Source organism: Prunus dulcis, chromosome 1 (assembly GCF_902201215.1).
Source record: "Prunus dulcis chromosome 1, ALMONDv2, whole genome shotgun sequence".
Lineage (NCBI taxonomy): Eukaryota > Viridiplantae > Streptophyta > Magnoliopsida > Rosales > Rosaceae > Prunus > Prunus dulcis.
The window spans coordinates 30,314,398-30,336,512 of NC_047650.1; the positions used below are offsets into that span (position 1 = coordinate 30,314,398).

General features: G+C 38.9%; 4 protein-coding genes across 5 annotated transcripts; all 4 read left to right on the top strand.

Annotated features, from left to right (window-relative positions):
• The first annotated feature begins 9,113 nt into the window (after positions 1-9,113).
• LOC117612963 (lysine-specific histone demethylase 1 homolog 3-like) lies at positions 9,114-17,964 on the top strand. Its single transcript, XM_034341592.1, has 9 exons — positions 9,114-9,348; positions 9,464-11,639; positions 12,077-12,218; positions 12,397-14,613; positions 14,762-14,855; positions 15,302-15,792; positions 15,982-16,698; positions 16,803-16,877; positions 17,258-17,964. Exons 2-9 carry the CDS (start codon positions 9,790-9,792, stop codon positions 17,321-17,323), a joined length of 5,652 nt encoding a protein of 1,883 aa, XP_034197483.1. The 5' UTR covers positions 9,114-9,348; positions 9,464-9,789; the 3' UTR covers positions 17,324-17,964.
• On the top strand, positions 9,790-17,323 carry LOC117617929 (lysine-specific histone demethylase 1 homolog 3-like). The gene is made up of 8 exons (XM_034347562.1): positions 9,790-11,639; positions 12,077-12,218; positions 12,397-14,613; positions 14,762-14,855; positions 15,302-15,792; positions 15,982-16,698; positions 16,803-16,877; positions 17,258-17,323. The coding sequence occupies exons 1-8, from the start codon at positions 9,790-9,792 to the stop codon at positions 17,321-17,323; spliced, it is 5,652 nt and encodes a 1,883-aa protein (XP_034203453.1).
• A 2,593-nt stretch (positions 17,965-20,557) lies between the features above and the next one.
• LOC117612998 (V-type proton ATPase 16 kDa proteolipid subunit) lies at positions 20,558-21,865 on the top strand. Of its 2 annotated transcripts, none has more exons than XM_034341652.1 (3): positions 20,558-20,749; positions 20,844-21,125; positions 21,425-21,860. In XM_034341652.1, the coding sequence occupies exons 1-3, from the start codon at positions 20,664-20,666 to the stop codon at positions 21,555-21,557; spliced, it is 501 nt and encodes a 166-aa protein (XP_034197543.1). In that variant the 5' UTR covers positions 20,558-20,663; the 3' UTR covers positions 21,558-21,860. The 2 variants fall into 2 exon arrangements, with proteins under 2 accessions (XP_034197543.1, XP_034197536.1); XM_034341645.1 differs by having other exon boundaries at positions 20,561-20,745; positions 20,840-21,125; positions 21,425-21,865.
• Positions 20,664-21,557, top strand: LOC117617937 (V-type proton ATPase 16 kDa proteolipid subunit). Its single transcript, XM_034347575.1, has 3 exons — positions 20,664-20,745; positions 20,840-21,125; positions 21,425-21,557. The coding sequence occupies exons 1-3, from the start codon at positions 20,664-20,666 to the stop codon at positions 21,555-21,557; spliced, it is 501 nt and encodes a 166-aa protein (XP_034203466.1).
• Positions 21,866-22,115: the final 250 nt, after the last annotated feature.

Sequence of the window (22,115 nt, forward strand, 5' to 3'; positions counted from 1 at the left end):
TCAAGCTCCTTTTGTTTTTGTTTTTTTAATATGTTTACAACGATTTTACATGTAAGAGCGATTCCAACAGAGAGCCCAAGCCAGGGCGGGGCCAAGCCCCAAAACACGCTTCCAGCGGACCCATTTTGCCCAGGCAGCCCGTGGGTTCCACGAAAATAGACTGGCCCGAAGGGAGAACGAGCTCGTGCCCAAGCTCGAAGGTGAGTTGACGTCATGATTGACGCCAGCCTGACATCAGCGCGTGGTTTAAATTTTTTTACCATTGGCACGTGAAATGCATGCGCCAATGGTAAAAAAAAATTAAATTCTGTTCCTTTCTGCCAACAGCTAGATGCCACATGGCGGCTTCTGGGCGCTCCGATCGATTTTTCTCCTCCAATCCAATGGCTCCCCTTTTTTTGCAATAAAATTTTGAAAAATATTTGAAAAAATATTTAAAAAATTCAGGAAATTTTTTTTCTATAAATACCTACCAATACTCTTCACTTTCAACACCAAATCCTCATACATTTTCTTCTCCTTCTACTATTATTCACTTTCAAATTTTATTTTTCTTCATCATCTTATGGCATCTTCCATCGAAACCGGAGGGGCATGGAGCACCGTGGAAGATGTTCAATTGTGTGAGTGTTGGGTCCAAATTAGTCATTGTCCGATCATGAGCAATCAGATGAAATTATCTCATATGTGGAGAAAAATTCATGCGGAATTTTGTGAAAGATCAGGTTCGGCTTGTATGGAAATGGCCTTATCCAGTAGGTGAAATTTTTTTAATAAAGAGTTTGGGAAATGGAGAGATGCGTTGGCAAAGGCGTAGGACAACCATATAAACGGGAAAAATCTTAGCAATGAGGTAAATTATTTGTAGTTTCCATTTTATTAATTTGAATGCCCTAATTTTTTATTTATTGTTTCTTGCATTTTCAATATTTTGTTAATGTTTCTTGTATTTCCAATATTTTGTTAATGTTTCTTGCATTTTTAATATTTTTTAAATGTTTCTTGCATTTTCAATTTTTTTAAAAAGATTATGCAAGCACAAATGTGGTTCGGTGCCACTGGGTAAGGCAAAAAATCTTTTAACCATGACCAATGTTGGGAGGTGGTGAAGAATTGTTCGAGATTCAAAATTATTCCAACGGGTCCGACCGTTGTGTTGAACGAGATGCCACTCCATGATTAAACGCAATCGGATTCGCATTTGGATTCCCCGATGAGTCAAGACTCACCAATCCAAAAGGTCCCGAGGCCTATTGGGAGAAAGGCGGCGAATGCCAAGAGAGGGAGTATATCCAACAATGATACGGCAAAATATTTGGAGCAAATTGTAAGGAACGGCACCATGAGAATTGAATTATACATGAAAAAAGATGCGGACGAGAAGGTAATGAATGAAGAATATGCAAGAGAAAGGAAGTATGTACGCAAACAAGACATTAAGAAGAAGGATCGGGAAACCATGACCATGGATACGAGTCATATGTCCCCTGAAACAAAATAATTTTGGAAGCTAGAACGAAGGGATGTTATGAGAAGGAGACTTTTCCGTGACGATGGACCTAGCAACACCGATTTGTTAAATGATCAAAACCATTAAGTTAGTTTGCTTGTGTTTTATTTAATTGTATTTTAATGTTTTGTATTAAAGTAGTTCCAATTCTTGTCTTTTATTTAATTAGTTGTATTGCTTTTCTTTGAATGAATAAAGAAATCATTTAATAAAATACCTTTTTATTCAACACATTGCATACGTCAAACAAAATATAATTAAAAAAAACACACAACCAAAGCATAAATAACAAAAAACCACAACCAAAAAATAAATAACAATATACCATAACAAAAGCATAAATAAAAATAAACCACAACCAAAGCATAATTAAAAATAAAACTTCAACAAAGCATCTTCACTTCACTTCATTCACTTGCATTGCCTCTCACCGCCCATAAATGCTCTATCAAGTCAACTTGACGTCGTTCATGGATATAAAACGATTGCATCTCCGCATATCAATCAATCATACGGTTCATGAAACGACCATCCCTAACCAATGGTTCATGCTCCACTAGTTGTCTATTTGGGCCTATGGACCTTTCATAAATTCTTGTCAAGGCCGTGTTCATGGGATTCTGTTCGAACACTTATGGTGGATGATGCAAGTCATCATGATGCTCCTCAGCACCTCCTCATTATATGCGCAACACCCCTAATAATAGCCCATCGAGCTTGGAGGATACCAAAATACCTTTCGACATCTTTCCTATAACCCTCTTGATAGACAGAAAATAATTTTTCCTTCTCGCATCGGGGATGCGGAATTGATTTGACAAATGTGGTCCACCTCGAGTAGATGTCATCTGGTAGATAATAGCCATTCCAGTATACGGTATTGTTGATTTCATATGAGATATTCAGGGCTTCACTTCTCAAGACATTGTTGAATATCGGTGATTGACCCAACACATTCAAGTCGTTTTGCGATTCGGCAACTCCGAAAAGGCATGCCAAACCCCTGTATCAAATCTAGCAATGGCTTCGAGGATGATACTTTTTTGCCCTTTCCTATTTCCATAATCTCATTGCCAGGCAGTTGGATAATTATTCTATTGCTAGTGCATACAGTCGATGCTTCCAATCATGCTTGAAAAAACCTTGAGCTTCGGCTTTCTGTAGAAGCCTTTGGAGGTTCCTAGGCGTAGGTTTGCGGAGGTAGTCCCTGGTGTAGAAAGTTTCAATTGTATCATAGAATTTGACCAAGCTCTCTAGAGTAATAGACTTCCTCATCCTAGCAATCTCATCCACCTGATTAGCAGATGAACCATACGCCATCATTCGTATGACAGCTGTAAGCTTTTGCTCTAGAAGAAGCCCCAAAACCCCAGCAACATCATACTTTTGAATGAAGTATGCATCGTAATTGCAAATATCATGCATGACTTTATTGAACAATTGGGTTGCATTATATATCACCTTAAAAAATTAATATCAGAGTACACATAATTTGGGATAAAGTAATCTTCCAAAAGATTCATACCCTGAAAATACCTATGTCTGTCCCAAGGCTAGGCATCTAAAGCCGAACTACCGAAACCGAAACCGAACACTAACCATACCGTACCAAACCGGTTTCGTACCGTTTCGTTTGGGATTAGGCATTATTCGGTATGATACCGTATCGTATCATAGGAGTATGGCATGGTAGAGGTTCCAGGTATTTGGTACCGGTCAGTACCATACCGAATACCTTAAGTTGTATAATTTTTTCCATTCTCTCGACTCAACCTCGATCTCTCAGACATGCTATCTCACTCTCAGACTCTCTTAAACCATTCGAATAACTTATCTCTTCCATGCCCAGCTCTCTGTCTCTCTCTCAATCTTACTCGATTCAAGCTCTCTGTCTCTTTCTCTCAATAGCTGAAGAAGAACTTGATTAGTAAAAGAATAATTTGGCAGAAAAAGCATTATCTCATCTAGTTGTAATCACAATTGAAATACAGGGAGTGGATAGCAGCTGAAGATGAGAACTTGATCAGTAAAAGTATAATTTGGCAGCAAATCATTATTTTAAGTAGATACTAAAAACAGAAATCAAATTCTGATAAAACTCATGTGAAATAGTAAAACATGCATGAAAATTTGGTTGAAAATTAACAGAAATCGAAAGAGACAAAAAAAGGGCTTGGGGTGGAAAGGAAAATCAAAATAGAAAACAAGACAAATAATAAAGAAGCAAATCTAAATAGATAACCCAGATGCCCTAAAGATGAGATATAACAATAACTACCTAAATGACAACAAAAGCTTCGAACTTTGAATTAAACTCATCATAAAAGTTAAGGATTTTAATTATCCCAGCTAAAGGGAGCAGGGGAATCCTGATTCAGGAAACTCAAAACCCTAAAACAACGGAAATGAACAGATAATCTAAGAAATCGATCTCAGAGAGCAAACAAAGAAGAACCCATAACAACAAAAGCATAAAGAGCTTGAGACAGAGAAAAGTTAGAGACTTTGAGTACCTGAGTGAGAGCAGAGTTAAAGAACAGTTGAAGTAGCCGCAAGCTGAAGGAGTTGGAAAGTGAATGGGGTTAGAGAGAGAGAGAGAGAGAGAGAGAGAAGTTACTTTGTAAAGCTGCAAAATAGTGTCATTTTGGTACCGAAATGGTACCGTTTCATACTGATACCGATTTGGCATGATATGGTACGGTACCAACTTTGGCAAACGATAATCTTATACTGTAACATCCCGACTCTAAACTAAATTCCTAAATTAAATTTCTCAAGTTAATTTTCGAATTTACCCTTGGGGTATGGGTATTTTGGTCATTTTATTACCCGAACAGATTTTGGGGCAGTGGCTGGTATTTTTGAGTAGATCGTATTGAGTTGAGTCCGTAGACACGTAGTGGGCTCGATTCGGAGTTGTAACGAAGAAGTTACGATCAAAACATCGACAATGGCAAAACCGTAAATATTTCGAAGTAGTTGTTTTTAAAAACCAGATTTCTCTTTTTCTCTCTCTCCCTCTCTCTCCTGCGAAACCAGACCCATTTTTTTTTCAGTTTCGACTTGCTACGACCCCACCTTCACGCCTCCACCACCGCCACCACACGCCGCCACTTGGGGCGGCACCGGTTCCGTTGGAACCACCACACTCCCTACTTTCCATTCCACCCAACCACCGCCTCGATCCGCCGCCGTGCACGCCGGAATCAGCCACGAAAGGTAGCGGTTTGGACAGATTTTTGCAAAACTTTCGGCCCTTCGTTCTCTCTCATTTCTCCACCAAATTGGACGAGTAAGGTATGGTTTTCTACCTATTTTCCATGCTCTAGCTGATGGTTGGGTAGGATTTCGTTAATTTTGAGCGTAGATTAACTGAATTTCAACTTAGGTTTTGGCCGGTTTTGGGTTTCCGATTCCGGCCACTTCCGGTCAGTTTTTGGGGTAAGCCCAAGAACAAAAGTGACTCCAAATAGGGTGTTGTACCTAGGGTAGGAGTCTTGAGCCGAGGTGTTGAGTTTTTCCGGCGAAGGGTTATCGCTTTGGACACCCACGCGCTGCCAGCGCGTGTGGCGGCGCGTGGGCACTGTAGCAAACGTGAATTTTTGTCCCAATGCGATCTCCTGGTTGTCACGAGTGCGTAGGATTTTACGGATCTCAATTCGGACATCGTTTGACTATCGAACGGATTTTCGCATAGTATGCGTTATCCGGGTTCGATAGGTTCCGACCGTTGGATCGACTCCATTCCAATTTATGTTACTCTAGACTTTCCTAGGAACGAGTAGGATTTCACGGATCATGAATCGGAGCCCCGGATGTTCCGATTCAATAATTTAAAGTTTGAAGATTTTTCGATAACCGTTCGATCGTGAGCGATCTAACCGTCCTTTTTGGACCAAACTTACGGGACTTGTGTCTTAAACCTTGTGGAACTCTTAGGAACTTCCAGTTTGTTCCGTTCTTCGTACACTCGCTAGAAACCCGGGAAATTAGGATTTTAATTCAAGTTCTCGTTCGAAACCCTTTATATTAATCCCGTATTTGTATTCTGAAATAGGTACTCCGACCACCCATTCGCAGCAGGCGGGACCCTCTCAGGGTCAGGCAGTGTGGGACTACTTGTGAGTGGACTTTGTTTTCAAATCTTATGCATGGTTTTATGGATGAAAGATTTATGCTTAACGTTTTTAATGATTTATTGAATATATTATATTCGTGGATTGAATTTGATGTTTGTTTAGCGCTTTGGCATAGTTGGATTTTGAAAGTATATTTTATAAGGATTTTGGGAAATTTTATGCATGATGTTTTAAATGGTATTTTGGATATATTATTTATTCAATTGTTGAAAGTGATATTTTTATGAGGCTTTAGAAATATATTTTGGGTTTTGACATATTTGAGTATCTTGAGTATGTATATGGATTTTGAGAATTTATATATATGTTTGGCTATGTGTGGGGTACTTGGGTTGTTGAGATGAGATTTTGGAAAGTGTTGAGTATAGAATGTCAGTTTGGAGTGCTATAAGCACTACCCTATGTACCTCCCCTGATTTGGAACTTGGATACGGATACTTGAGATACTCGGGGCATCCTTGACGGGATGTTGCTGTAGACCCTTGATTGGGTAGTCTGCGCGTGTAGGACTGGTCACAGACGTACAAGTTTTGAGGGTATCGACTGTACGTGCTGGCTGAGAGTTAGTCCCCCGGTTGGACGGCTCGTTCCCTAGTTACATGGTGAATTGAGGACTCTTCATGGGGACTCTGCCATGGTGACTAGTCAAACAATCCCCCGGTTGGATTGTTTCCCCGGTACAACTAGGTGTTGGTCATATTTATATTATTATTATATATGTATATATATCTCTTATTATATATAAATTTACATATGTATATAACTATTCATTTATTCTTATTTTTCGGTGAGGATACTTCCTTGCCGGTCGTGCCAATGGGTACGCTTTCGAGAGTTTGGTTTGGGACTTATAATATTTAATTGGTGGGTTTGTTTAGTGTTCTGTTGGATTTCGGACTTGGCATCTGGCTTTGGTTTGGTTTTGACCTATATAAATATTTATTTGATTTTGATGATTTGGGATGCATTCGGATTTTCTTGCTTGGTTTATTAAACTCCTTAGATATGCTCTGTTATCGCCCTTGCTAGGGTTGATCTTTGAGGCCGGAGGTCTTTGTTGTAAACTGTTTAATTGCTTTAAAGCATGCTGCTGGTTGAGTACTTTAAATTGTGTTGCAGGTTGAATTTTTGGGGAAATGCTCAATTTACAGGGGAGACTCTGCCAAAATTTTTGGTAGAAAGTCTCGATTCTTAGTAAGTGGGCCCGACATCGGGGAGATGTCGGTAACGAGACTGGATTCGCTCCGGTTTTCGGGAATTCCGGGGCGGGTCCTGTCATATACAGTACCATATCGGTTCTATTTCCGATATCTATAGCGGTACGAGCTCAATACCATACCGTACCGTACCATGGCCAGCCATAGTCTGTCCACGTTCGGGCCACGACCTACTTGTGAACCACAGCGGCGACCTTGGCTTGGTAGATCGAGCAAACGCACTGCAATAGCAACTTGTTCATCTTCTTCTTGCTGCACTCTTTTTTCTTTAGCTCGCCTACGCCTTTTTTCTTTAATTTCTCGTTCTTACTTCTCAAAGCATCTCCACATGTCTAACATTGAGAGTGAAGTATGAAATCTAAAATTTGAGAAATGAAAAGATAGAGAAGATATGGTGTGAGAGGTATGAGTTGAGCCTATGGTTTTATAGAGAGATTTATAAGATAGAGATGACACGTGGGGCGATTTTAGAGGGTGAAAATCTTATTTGAGATTTGTATTTTATAATAAATATCGACACGTGGCACCCGAGAATCTTATCCTAAAATCTTATATGAAATTTGAGATTTGTATTTTATCATCAATATCGACACGTGACAACCGAGAATCTTATTTGAAAATCTTATCCGAAAAAGTAATTCGAATTATGAGTTATGAATTTTATAATAAATATTGACATGTGGAAACCGAAAATCTTCTCCAAATTAATTGTTTAGGTTATTATTATTATTTTAAAAAAAAACTAAAAGTGAATAGTATTTGCAATTTGCCATGGCAATAGGTGGAAACGCACCTTGTCTTTTGCAAGTGCTGCTACTATTCACGTGAATAGTAACAACTATTGCCTTGCCCTTGTCCTTTGCCATGACAAATGAGTGGAAGTGCTCTAATGGGCTGTTTGGTTTTCAGGCCCAATAAAAAGATGACTATTTGGATATGTTTTGTAATGTGACAACTTAGAATTGTTTGGAGAACTGACATGCCATCTCTATGATCAATACACCCTATTTGAAAAAGCCCATTAATTGGATCCATGCCTAGTAAAAAAGGATGAGATTTTTTTAAATTTTTTTTATAGTTGAAGTAATTAAGAGCATTTACCCATTCATTTAAGGTCATGTATTCAAATCTCCCTCCCTCGGATAGCTCTTGTATAAAAAAAGATTTAGTGCCCATTTGACATTGCTTATTTGGGGTGATAAGTGATTTTTTAAAAAATTTGGGAAGCCCAACCTGTTTGGTAAACTGTGAGAAAATCACTTATTGTTAAAAATTGCTGTGAGAGAAAGCTATAAGGAAAAACAGCTAATGTGGTGCTTTTATTTTCTGATTATGCATGAATCAATTTCGAAGCGGAGCTGGATTTAATGATTAATTGGCAATCATTTTCTGATTATGAGTAAAATCAATACCAACAACACTTTTAACAAAAATTTACCAAACGCCAAACTACTCTCTCACAGCAAATTTGACAGCAATTATGTTCACAACACAGTAATGCCAAACTGACCCTTATAAAATCATTGAGGGGAGTTGAAGCTAGAAAAAATATAGTAAAAGTTTTGTACTTCTGCCTAATAGGTAAAAGCATACATGAGAATAAATGATTTTTTGTATAAATTAAAAAAAATGCATAGTAATTAATGATTGAAATATTATTGATCCAAAAGTGTCACGACCATATAATTAGGGTTTATTGATCCTAAACTATATTATTAACGATCGGAAGTTCATATGAGTTGGTATTACGCCAATGTATACGTATAACTATGAATGAATGGGTATGAAGGTTTCAAACGTAAGACTTAGTTTAATGACATATTGATCCAAAGTAATACATGAGTTTGCACAATGGTTTTTTTTAACATAATACCCTTGTGAACTTTAAATATAAATTTCACATTAGTTCTTGATTTTTTGTTTTGTTTGAAATATGTTGTTTTCCAATTGTTTGGGTGGTGGTGAAGTTTCAACATGGTTTCATAATAGTAGAGATTTTTAAGTACCTTCTATGGCTTTTGAAAAATATTTTCCATACCTTAATAGTTTACTGAAATATATAAAAATTCAAAGATAACCCCTTTTCTTTTATGAGGATTTTAAATATAACTCAAATTCTTTATTTGCAAATCATTGCTTGCGTGTTAAAATTTAATATGAACAGAGAAAAACAAACAAAGTAGTATTCGACTCGAATTTATATGAAACGTTTTTAGTGGTTCCAAACGCATTCTCCGTAGTCTCTTCTTATTTCCAAAGTTTCGTCGCTCGCACGCACAAATCGTGTCGCGAAAAAGCCTTCGTCAATACTTTTTTCTTTTCTATAATTTATATTTCCTTTTATTTCACAATTTTTAATTTCTCCCGCGGCGCACTTTATAGAGCCGACCTTCCCAGTTCTACGGCGAGAAGCTAACGTGCGCACCTCACACTCTTCGACAAATCCATTAACGCCACCGTGCTGGAGCTTCGGCGCGCACAGGTCTGACATCCCCAACCCATCTCCCTTCCTCTCATTAGGGCTTAGTATCTATATTAAAAACCCTAGGTAGATTTTGTATTTTTAATTCCTTTTCCTTTTTTTTTTTCAATGTTAGATTTTATCGATAAAGGACTTAAAGTAGAGACAAGCCATTGACAGAAGGTGGATAAGAGCGTACTCATTGGCAGAAACTTATCAAGGATTTGATTTGGCATCATATTTGTGAATATCTGCGATTTGATGGGTATTGGGATTTCTAGGCGTGGTCTCAAATTTTCGCTATTGTAGTTGAATTGCTTGGGGAGAGTGCATGCGAAACATGAGCTTTAATTTTTTGAGAATAGAGAAGTGGAAGGTGATGATTGGTTTCCCCGATTTGGGCACTGAAGCTGGGCTAGGGTTACGGAAGACTGTATTCTCTTGAAAGCTACGGTTAACAAAATGGACGGAGAGGAGAAGAAGTCTGGATTTAAGCGAAGATCTAAGTTAATCGAGGCTAATATTAATTCAGATGATGATGAGCCAATTGGGTCACTGTTGAAGTTGAAGAGGCAGCGAAACCCTAAGAAGGTTAAGCCACGGTTAGAGGGTGTCAGCGAAAGGAGCAGGAAGGTTGAGGACGAAGAAGAGGATTTGGGGGGGCTGGATGATACCTTGGCAAGTTTGAGGAAGAAGTTGAAGGGTCCTAAGAAAGATTCTGGGGCTGGAACTATTAGGGGAAGGGATGTTGTACAGTCTTTGGACCGGTCCTCTAATGGGCCTGTGGAGGATGGGGGGTTGGATGAAAAATCAGTGTCAATGGTGCTAGAGAAAGGTCCGGTCATGGTTGATGATGGATCTGATGTGACTATCGATATGGAGGTAGAAAACAAGCTTAAGGGAAAGGGAAAGAGACCCAAAGTTTCTGAGTCTCGGGGATATGGGGAAGGTTCTAATAGCTCTTTGGATCATCATCCAGAAGATTCATTATCAGCAATTTTCCGGAAGGCACAATCTGGTTTTACTAAAAAGTCTCGTACCTCTTCGAGTCCTAAAGAAAATAATGGTTCTCAGGTTTTGGAGGATGGATTGAACCCTAGTTCGGAAGGTGTTACAGGAAACACCATGCCTGTGATGAACAATGAAGCCATAGTGGATCCTTATGGTTCAAATTTTCAAGAGGGGCCATGCAACTCTGATAAAGTTAATGATGGAGACAGCAAACATTTGACACATAAAACACAAACTTTTGAGGACGGATTGAAGCACTGCTCTATGGTAGACTTAAGTACTCTGACGAAGTATGATGTAGAAAGGCATCATTCGATTCCTTGTCCAAAACAGATGGAAGATGTACATGGGGTTGGTGACCGTGACTCCAAAGGAGGTTTTACTGATGCCTTCTGCATTGAGTCGAAGGATGTTTTGGATATGTCCGAGGACAAACGCTTGGTGTCCTCATCACATCTACCACAGAATTCCTTGACATACCATGTGAAGATGGAAGATGAGCTTGATTCTGATCGATGTCAAAACTTTTCCCAGCATACTCAACATCCGTTGTGTAGCTTTGCTTCTGGCACACTGAAGATGGAAGAAACTCACAATATTTGTAATGGTCTAATTTCTTGCACTGAGGAGCCAGGCCTTGCTTCACATTCTTTACCGGAGGAAAAGGCTGTAATAGCCGATAGTCGGTTATCTTCACTTGATATCACTTCTAGTAGAGCCCAAAAACTTGGCTATGCTAACCAGTTGAATCACCAAGAGGAATCCTTTGAAACCTGTGTCCATTCAAACAAATCTACTGCTCCCATCCAGAAGGGCAGCTCTGCTATACGTCAAGATCTATCCTCTGATGAAGCATCCAAAGAGAGAAATGGTCCAAATCATGATTATCTCATCATTGATGAAGAAGCTGATGGAGCCTCTCCGCCTCTGTGTACATATGAAAATGAGAGTTGCCCAGAAGACACAGTATCTCTACCTGATGTCGAAAACAAAGACACTAAGCTATCAGCTGTCCAGCGTGTAGTGCGCAATGTTAGAAAGCGTAGGCATGGAGACATGGCTTATGAGGGGGATGCTGATTGGGAGGTCTTGATAAATGATCAAGGTCTGGATAGTGACAATTCATTTAGAACAAGAGTGAAGTTTGATTCCTCTTCAAGTATTGGTACAGAGGCTGAAAGTGGTGAGGCTGCAGCAGTGTCTGCTGGTCTTAAAGCTCATGCAGTTGGTCCTGTTGAGAAGATCAAATTCAAGGAGATCTTGAAGCGTAGAGGTGGGATTCAAGACTATTTGGAATGCAGGTTAGTTATTAATTCTGAGACCCTCCTGTAAAATAACACCGGGTGTGTCATTTGAGTTGTATCTTACTAGACACTAATGTTAGCTGCTAATTTTTTTTATTTTACTTTGAAACTCTTGCTAATATTTAAATCTTTTGGTTTTCTGTTACATCCTACTAATGTTAAAAGTTCCGTTTGTCCTTAGAGGGTCTGATTTTTCTTATAAAATTTTGATGCTGCTTATTATTATTATTTTTTTTGCATTATTGGCAGTTGCTTCAGATTTGTTCCTTCTTTAAGTCATCTTGTCCAATTTTTTGAGTTCTGGTCTTCTATTCTATTTGAATGAAACTCTCATCCATTTTTCAATGAAGATCCCAAATTAATTTCCTGTGGTTTAGTTGTCTGCCTTGATAAGCTCTATGTAGTTCGGTAATTTATTCCTTGGTGCAATACAGGAATCAGATCCTTGCTCTGTGGAGTAAAGATGTTAGTCGAATTTTGCCTCTCACAGACTGTGGGGTAACAGATACGGCTTGTGCTGGTGAACCACCTCGTGCTTCCCTAATTAGGGATATTTATGCATTTCTTGATCTCAGTGTAAGTTTGTCACGTAATCTATGGATTTTTTGTATGTTCCCTTGTACCCTCATTTCTTGCCAAGATTGATCAGTATCCTCATTCTTTTTCTATTCTTCTTTTTTTCATTAGTTCTTATACTTGCATTTCATATAGTATCAGCTTGTCTCGTTTTTTAAATGTATCAAAACTTGGACAGGGCTATATAAATGTTGGAATTGCTTGCGAGAAGGATAAAGCAGAACCTGGTTCTAAACATGACTACAAAATTTTAAGAGAAAAAAATTTCGAGGAAATTTCTGGAGTTTCAGTTGCTGATTCAGAGGATGGAGTTTCCTTTATCATTGGCCAGGTTAAGAGTTCAAAAACTTCAGTTGATGTGAAGAATGGTGTTCTAATTGAGAACGAAAACGTGACGCGGAGAGCCACAAATGACAATGGACTTATTACAGCTGTGGAATTGGCATTATCGAATGCAACAAACCATGTTGATTGCAATTCTGCTTACCAGGAAAACAGTAGTGGTGATGCAAGGCTACAAAATAGATTAGACAATATGGATTTTTCAAGTAGTGATCCAACTGGTGAGGCATTGGGTGGTGGAGCTGTCCCTGTTGCTACTCCAGAGATGAAGAATGTATCGCATAGTATTCAGTCTGCATCACATGATCATGCAGTGAGGAATAGTAATCCGCAATGTGGTCCAGAAGTCAGAATGGAAATCATTGTCATAGGTGCTGGTCCTGCTGGCTTAACTGCTGCACGCCACTTGCAACGCCAGGGTTTTTCCGTCACTATACTGGAAGCTAGGAGTAGAATAGGGGGTCGTGTTTACACAGACCGGTCATCTTTATCAGTTCCAGTGGATCTTGGTGCTAGCATTATAACTGGTGTTGAGGCTGATTGGGCAACTGAAAGACGACCAGATCCATCCTCATTAGTTTGCGCTCAGTTGGGCCTTGAATTGACTGTATTAAATAGTGATTGCCCTCTTTATGATATAACAACTGGTGCAAAAGTTCCTGCCGATCTGGATGAAGCTTTGGAAGCAGAGTTCAACAGCCTTCTTGATGACATGGTATTGCTTGTTGCCCAGGAGGGGGAACATGCCATGAGAATGTCTCTAGAGGAAGGTTTAGAATATGCCCTTAAGAGGCGGCGTATGGCACAAACAGGGACTAGTGTTAAAGAAAAAGAACTGCATGAGCAAGAGCTTTTGAGTCCTCTTGAGAGAAGGGTTATGGATTGGCATTTTGCTAACTTGGAATATGGTTGTGCTGCTCTGCTGAAGGAAGTATCTCTCCCCAACTGGAACCAAGATGATGTTTATGGTGGCTTTGGAGGAGCTCATTGTATGATTAAAGGGGGTTACAGCACTGTTGTTGAGTCTCTTGGAGAAGGACTTTGCATTCACTTGAATCATGTAGTTACTGATATTTCATATGGCATCAAGAATGCTGGATTAAATACTAACCAGTGTAACAAAGTCAAAGTTTCCACATCAAATGGCAATGATTTTTTAGGTGATGCTGTCTTGATTACAGTACCTCTTGGGTGCTTAAAAGCAGAAACCATAAAGTTTTCGCCACCATTGCCCCATTGGAAACATTCTTCCATCCAGCAGCTTGGGTTTGGAGTTCTTAATAAAGTAGTTTTGGAATTTCCGGATGTCTTTTGGGATGACTCCGTCGATTACTTTGGAGCTACTGCTGAGGAAACAGACCTGAGGGGACAGTGCTTTATGTTCTGGAATATCAGGAAAACTGTTGGGGCTCCTGTTCTCATAGCTTTATTGGTTGGTAAGGCAGCTATTGATGGCCAAAATATGAGCTCTTCTGATCATGTTAACCATGCATTAGTGGTTCTTCGCAAATTGTTTGGAGAAGCTTCAGTACCTGACCCTGTTGCATCAGTTGTGACAGATTGGGGTAGGGATCCCTTCAGCTATGGTGCCTACTCATATGTTGCTGTTGGAGCTTCTGGAGAAGACTATGATATATTAGGGAAGCCTGTTGAGAACTGCTTATTTTTTGCTGGTGAAGCTACCTGCAAGGAGCATCCTGACACTGTTGGTGGTGCAATGATGAGTGGACTTCGGGAGGCAGTGCGCATAATTGACATACTGACTACTGGAAATGATCACACAGCAGAAGTAGAGGCAATTGAGGCTATACAGAGACAGTCAGACTCTGAAAGGGATGAAGTTAGGGACATAACAAGGAGACTAGATGCAGTTGAACTTTCCAATGTCCTTTACAAGAACAGGGAAGCCCTTCTCCAGGACATGTTCTTTAACTCAAAAACCACTAAAGGAAGGTTGCATCTGGTCAAAGAGTTGTTGAGTCTTCCTGTTGAAACCTTGAAGTCCGTTGCTGGAACCAAAGAAGGGCTGACTACACTCAACTCGTGGATACTGGTAATTTTGCATTTATACTGTATTATCTATCATTCAATGAAGATGAATTTAAAATATGTTCATGTATATTTTCTTAGCCGTTGACAGCATCTAATGTTTGTTTACTTAGACAAATTTTCTGAGGATATAAATTTTGTAATTATAACAGGACTCGATGGGGAAGGCCGGAACTCAACTATTGCGGCATTGTGTTAGGCTCCTTGTGCTTGTTTCAACAGACCTACTGGCTGTGCGCTTGTCTGGTATCATCTCCTTATTCTGGATATATATCTACTGGCTTTCCTATGTGCATGAAGAAGTGTGCCCAGTGAGCTAAATGCGAGTGTGTGTTGAAAATAATAGTTAAATTATTTTCTGCTTCTTTATGCTTTTGAACCATGGTGGTTGTAGGTTGTTTCAACTGGATGCTTTGAATTATCTGTGCTTCCATTGTCAAACTAGTGCATGCTCATTTCACGGGTGTAGAATTGCAGAGTCTAGTTCAAGATCTGAAAATCATGTATATTGCAAGTTTCAATTGCATATGCATAATATACACGTGTACTGTATACAACACACATGTGAATGCAGATACATATGCATAATCCTTGCATAAAAATAAGTTTGTCAACTTTTCTTCTTGTTGAAGAATGTGTTGTTGAAAATGTGTTTCTTTAAAGTCAGTTAATCTCTCTATTTGTTGGTGCAGGCATAGGTAAAACTGTAAAAGAAAAAGTTTGTGTACATACTAGCCGTGATATACGTGCGATAGCAAGTCAGCTGGTCAGTGTGTGGCTTGAAGTTTTTCGCAAGGAAAAAGCTTCTAATGGTGGATTGAAATTGTCAAGGCAAGCAGCTGCAGTAGATTCATTTAAGAGAAAACCAATCAGAGATCCATCTTCTGGAAAGCCACCTCTACATACGTTTCATGGTGCTCTGGAGCACAAAGGAAGCTTGCAGGATTCAGCATCCACTGCAAACCATTTGCCTTTGAATGCTGTTAAGAAAGTGAATGGCAAAGCCATCAAAATTGAAGCAGTAAATTCCTCAAAATTGGAAATCAATTCATCAAGGTCTCGAGGTTCAACAGGCAGACCAGATACTAAGCCAGAGGTGAACAACTTTGCTATGACAGAAGCAGAACGAGCTGCCATTGCTGCCGCTGAAGCAGCCCGTGCAGCAGCACTTGCAGCTGCCGAGGTTTGTCGCTCTTCGTGCTCTAGTCAATGTAGTGGGAAATATTACTGCTTTTCTCATTTGCAAATCTCTCTCTCTCTCTCTCTCTCTCTCTCTCTCCCTTCCCTTCCTCCTCTCCCTCTACCTCTCGCTTCTCTTTGTGCATTTTGTTCCATAGGAATTCAGTTGTTGACATATTGTTGTACACTGTAGGCATATGCATCTTCAGAAGCCAAGAGCAGTACGTTGCTTCATCTTCCTAAGATCCCCTCATTTCATAAGTTTGCTCGAAGAGATCAGTACCCTCAAATAGATGAGTATGATTTTAGGAGGAAGTGGTCTGGCGGTGATTTGGGTAGACAAGACTGTATATCAGAAATAGACTCAAGGAACTGCAAAGTTAGGAACTGGTCTGTTGATTTCTCCGCTGCTTGTGTCAATCTTGATAGTTCAAGAATGTCAGTCGATAACCTCTCCCAGCGGAGCCATCCAAATGAGACTGCTAGTCAATTGAATTTCAGAGAGCACTCAGGGGAGAGCGCTGCTGTCGACAGCAGTATTTATACAAAAGCATGGGTTGATACAGCTGGTAGTGTCGGGATAAAGGACTATCATGCCATTGAGATGTGGCAATCTCAAGCAGCTGCAGCGGACCCTGATTTCTTCCATCCAGCACCGTATATAAATGACGAGGAAGATTCAAATACGACTTCAAAAAAACTCAGCTGGAAGCATGAAGGGATAGTAAATGAGAGCTCTGTTTCGCAAGTTACTGTAAACAAGGAGTCATTAAAAAATCATCATCGGGGAGCAGACCAAATCAAACAGGCCGTTGTTGATTATGTTGCATCATTGCTTATGCCCCTTTATAAAGCTAAAAAGATAGATAGAGATGGATACAAGTCAATCATGAAGAAAAGTGCTACCAAGGTTAGTTATTTTCCATCACTTCTACGTCTATTTCCTTCCTGTTCGCAACTATTCCCCTTTTTTTTTTTTTTAGTCTTTAACATTTTAGGGAATTCAATTTTCAGGTCATGGAGCAGGCCACAGACGCAGAGAAAGCCATGGCTGTTTCTGGGTTTCTTGATTTCAAGCGCAGAAACAAGGTACTCTTCCATTAGTGTGTTGGTAAACATCATATTCGTCTATCCATATAATCCAATGAGGTTTTTTCAGTGATTTCTATTGGTGACTAAAGCAGTCATCCACATGGGCTTTATCTGTCACTAAAGTGAATTTCCTGGCTGAGGTTTGAAACCTTTTCCAACTGAGATTGGGTTGCTTCAGCCAGTAGAGAAAAGAACAAATAAATATCATTGGCACCTTAATATTTTAATTGAAATTTTTGTACATCAACTTTTTGGCAAACAAAGAAAGTTTTTTCTATAAGTAATGTTGCTGCTATTATCTTTTTATGGTATCTTGTGATGTTTTATCATTGGCTTCTTCTTACCAAGTTTTCTTCAATGCCTTAAAACACATGCAGATTCGTGCATTTGTGGACAAATTGATCGAGAGGCACATGGCAGTGAAGCCCGCTGTGAAATCTTGATTGTCCTTTGGGATGATTGACCTGTGTTTTTGCATGGACTTCTGTACAACACATGCAGAAGTCTTTCTGTTGTTCCTGGATGAATTCACAGCATAAGCAGGCAGTGGTGGGGCACAGATGGTATCGAATCGGTTTGTTATTCAAACTGCCAATAAGCTTTTTAATGATTTTGAAGGTGCAATGGAAGAACGGGCATGGTTTGTTGCCTTTCAAATCAAATTTGGTGGATTCTTGAAATTCACTTATAATTGGCCAGTGCAACAGGGGTAACCATTTTTTGGTGCAAATGGGAGTATAGCTCGAAGCAAGTTGCTTTGTACATTTCAGTTTCGGGCATCAATGTGGTATGGAGATGATAGCAGATTGCTCTCAGAAATTGGCTTGTCATACATCGAGGATGTATTTATAGGGCTGGAAATTTAAGACCTAAGACCCTATTTTTCATTCAGCGATCCTCAACGAGGAGACTAATTATTCCTGACTTTTTTTTAAATCAATTTTTCCAATGTGTACAGTGTAGGATTGTGTTAGTGCAACAAGAATACAGAACATTTTTCCATGGTAGCCAAAGTACTTTGATATGTTATGATTACTCTTTCACCTAACAGAAATCACTAACTTCACTTTTTTTCTCCATTAAATCGAGCAGAGGAGTTGCATGTTGCATTTTAGCAGCCTTTCTGGGCTGAAATATCTGCTTTATGAACTTTGTCTTCTCTGAGTGTATAATTCAACCTGGCTGGGGAGGCTTGTCTGTGCATAATGCATGCTCTATTAATTCAACTTGTCTTTTCCAACTTCCAAAGTAGTGATTAACTTGAAAGCATACATATTATTGGGGTATTACATGGACATCCAGAAAATAAGTGGAGGTATTTTGTGATAGATGTTCTGTTATCATCTAAGAATATGCATGTATACAGAGGCTGTATTCAGTTTTAGCTTCAATTATGTTTGGGATTTGCACAATGGAATGCCAGGTTTCATCTGTCATATATTGCATGAACGTCTCACAATCAGAAGGTAGTTGATATTCTCTACACTTTTATCGATTTTGTTATTTGAAGTCTCTCTGATTACACCTCTTTTTGGTTGTTGCTAGGCTGGGAAAAATATTTTTGGTTCTTCAGAGGAAGACAGAGGTATGCCCTCTATATCTCCTTATATGTTGATGCTAATATATTTTGGTGTAAAACTACATGTTTGACATTTCTCTGATCAATCCAGTCCCTGATTTATGTCTAATATGCCTAGCTGTTGGCAGATGACCATGGCCTGGATGTTATTGTTTCACACATTAGATGTTCTTTTTCCAGGAGATTCAGGTCTAGTTTCTCTCAATTACGAGTCCTAATATCCATATGGCATTACTGGAGCTAGCATAGCCATGGAATGCATGCATGTGTTTAATACTTTGTTGCTTTGACAATTGGCATGAGCTTTTTCTTCAATGGCTTCAACCCAATTTTCAAAAGTTGGTAATGGGATCTATTTCATTTGAGTCGTTACCAAGTGGTGGAAGACATCACATATAAATATAATGATCCTCTCTTCCTGTGCATCTGGGATGAGGTTGAAATTTGTCATTCTATATGCAGCCCCGATGATTTCAAGATAGCTATTTAGTGCCTTTTTAAAAAAAAATTACTCTTTAGTGACTGTCTTCTGATGATCGTCCTATTGCATATTGTAATCTTATAATACTGTTAGGTGAAACATGTTCTTTGCTGTTTCCTAGCATGTCACTCAAAAACCTTTTTCTCCCGGAATTATCATCATTTCATTCTTCAGTTGTGTAATGCCATTTCTTCACTTAAAAACCTTCATTTGCTCCTGTTGGTCTCACAACTAGTGCAGCTGACGGATGGCAAATCATTTGGTGCTTTGTGTGGAATAACTCGTATGGGGTTGCAACTTGCAGGAGTCTTCCAATAGCCATGTAATTTGTAATAAATGAATTCTCGTGAAAATCAACCGTAAATTGAAAAAAAGAAAAAGAAAAAGTGAGCTGAGTTTTAAAATAATAAACATGTTTTGCATAAAAATATTAAATAAGGTTTAATGATTTCATTTGAAATGTGCATCTGAAGTACCCAAAAATTGGAACAGGAATGTTAAAAGCTTTTTCAGAATCCAAAAAGTGTTGCAGCGGTGGGTTAGGCTAGTTCATTACGGTAGTGCTTACCTTTTTATTCCCAAGTTTGAGTCACTCTCCCCGGCGATTAGTGTAATTTAGAACATTATTTGTGTCAAAAAAATAATTATTAATAATAAAATATGAAAAAACAAGAAATCCCAAAAATTGGGCCCAAGTAAGCATTTTCTAACTTTTAAGATGGTAAATCTTAAATTGTGTAGGGCCATTGACAAAGCCTATTTTTGAGCCATACTGTTAATGCCCTTTGGTGAGGTCTTATTTCTTAATTGTTAAATTAAATTTATTAGTCTAATTCAATGAGTAAGAGATAAAATCTTGCTTAAAGACCATATATGAGGCACTTATTATAGAATGACTCATTAATGACGCAAGAATTTTATATTGTTGCCCAAAATATTTTAGAAGAATGCTAATAACCTTCTCTCTAACCTTCTCCTTTAGACATTCTCTATTTTTTGCTTGACATATGTCATTCTTCTTACACTTAAAATAATGTCATTAATATATTATACAAGCTAACTTTTGGTTTCCAAGTTTACCCTTATTAAATGTATTCAATTTATCCAAAAAAAATTCACAACTTTCTTATCATCTTATTGATATTTTTCTAACATCAATTATTTTTTCTAAAGAAAATATATGCTTTTAAGAGGAAATGTCCAATTTTTTTTATTTTTAACACAAAGGGTTTAGATAGAAAGAAAAAAAAAAATTTCTTTTGTGTTTAAATAAAAAGGGGACATTTCCTCTTTTTTGAAAAAATCACATATATTTTTTAAAAATAATTAATAAGATGGTAAGAAAGTTGTGAATTTTTTTTGGATAAATTGAATACATTTAATAAGGGTAAAGTTAGAAAGCAAAAGTTAGCTTGTATAATATATTAATGACATTAGTTTAAGTGTAAGGAGAATGACACATGTCAAGTAAAATATAGAGAAGGTCCAAAAGAGAAGTTAGAGAGAAGGTTGTTAGCATTCTCCAATGTGATATGCAGCCACCTCTTCGCAAGTGAGCCCTCTAACAGCAGGGGTAAAATCGTAATAACGTGACCTACGTACTGTGAGGCTGAAAGCGAAACACATACGCTTAAAGGCATATGCGGAGAGGAGAGAAAAAAAGAATACCATCACTCCAGAGGTCAGATCCGATCAAGAATATCTTGTCCGTAAATCGAGAAGAATGTCTTCTTCAACGTTCAGCGGCGATGAAACGGCACCGTTCTTTGGGTTCCTCGGCGCCGCCGCGGCCCTTGTCTTCTCATGTATGTTTTCATTTGGTTCAGATCTAGCCATCTAGGGTTTTTGTTGATGCGGACGCAGGGATTTGATCCAGTGCGTTCTTTGCATGTTCTACAGGTATGGGAGCAGCATACGGAACAGCGAAGAGCGGAGTAGGTGTGGCGTCGATGGGAGTGATGAGGCCGGAGCTGGTGATGAAGTCGATCGTGCCGGTGGTTATGGCTGGTGTGCTGGGTATCTACGGCCTTATCATCGCCGTCATCATCAGTACGGGCATCAATCCCAAGGCCAAATCCTATTACCTCTTCGATGGCTACGCCCATCTCTCCTCTGGTCTCGCTTGTGGCCTTGCTGGCCTCTCTGCTGGTATGGCTATTGGCATTGTCGGTGATGCTGGTGTTAGGTAAACTCTCTACATTTGCGCATACATACAAATCTCCGTTATTAAAGGTTTTGTATTGGTTTAAGATGCTTGAGAGTGCGAATATCGATTTGATTGTCTGAGAACCGAGTTTGATGTGGTTTATTTTGCTTGAATTGTTCATGATATTAGCAGTTTGTTCGGTGCTAAGCGTAGTATTTACTACCATGTTTTTAGTTTTGCACGACATTTGTTTTGAAAGTATTGCATTACCAATTTTGGTGTCTTGTCACGTTTTTGTTGGAAGTCTCCTCTTCTGAATGTGTTTTTGTACTATGCAGAGCCAACGCCCAGCAGCCAAAGCTTTTTGTTGGGATGATCCTCATTCTCATTTTTGCCGAAGCACTTGCCCTGTACGGTCTCATTGTTGGCATCATTCTCTCTTCTCGATCGGGTCAGTCAAGAGCCGACTAGAAGGTGTGCTAGGTGGTTTTGTTGGGTTGCTGCTATTTATTAAGAGCTACTTTACTGTTTTGTTTGAAGTTGTAGTTTCTTTTTGGGAGGTGCATTACAGATTCTTGTATGGTGTGAGTGATCCGTCGATGTCTACCAGGTTAATTGGTAGTGGTTATGCGCCAAAGGTAGATATAGGGCTAGCAATTAGTTGTACTTCTGAATAAGTTTGAGTTGTGTTTCATGAGTCCATGCCTGTATTGAGAAATCGAATTGACATTAATTTGTTGGAAATTATATATACCGCCTGTATCATTGTGTTAATTTCATTTCTTCGTATTCTACCTCTCTGGATTTGTTGGCATTATGCTGAATCTAAAGTTCCATATGATGTAACTAACCTGATTAGTAAAATCTAAAACAGAATTTTGAAAATGAGAGGGAACTTTTAAGTGGGACTTGTATCCCAATCTTCAGTTCAATCTTCTGCCATTTTTGGGAGTTGAAGCTGCTCCTACATCCTTGATCTCAGATCTCTTGGTTGACCTTTTCTCCAAACTTAAATCTCTCATCCAAATT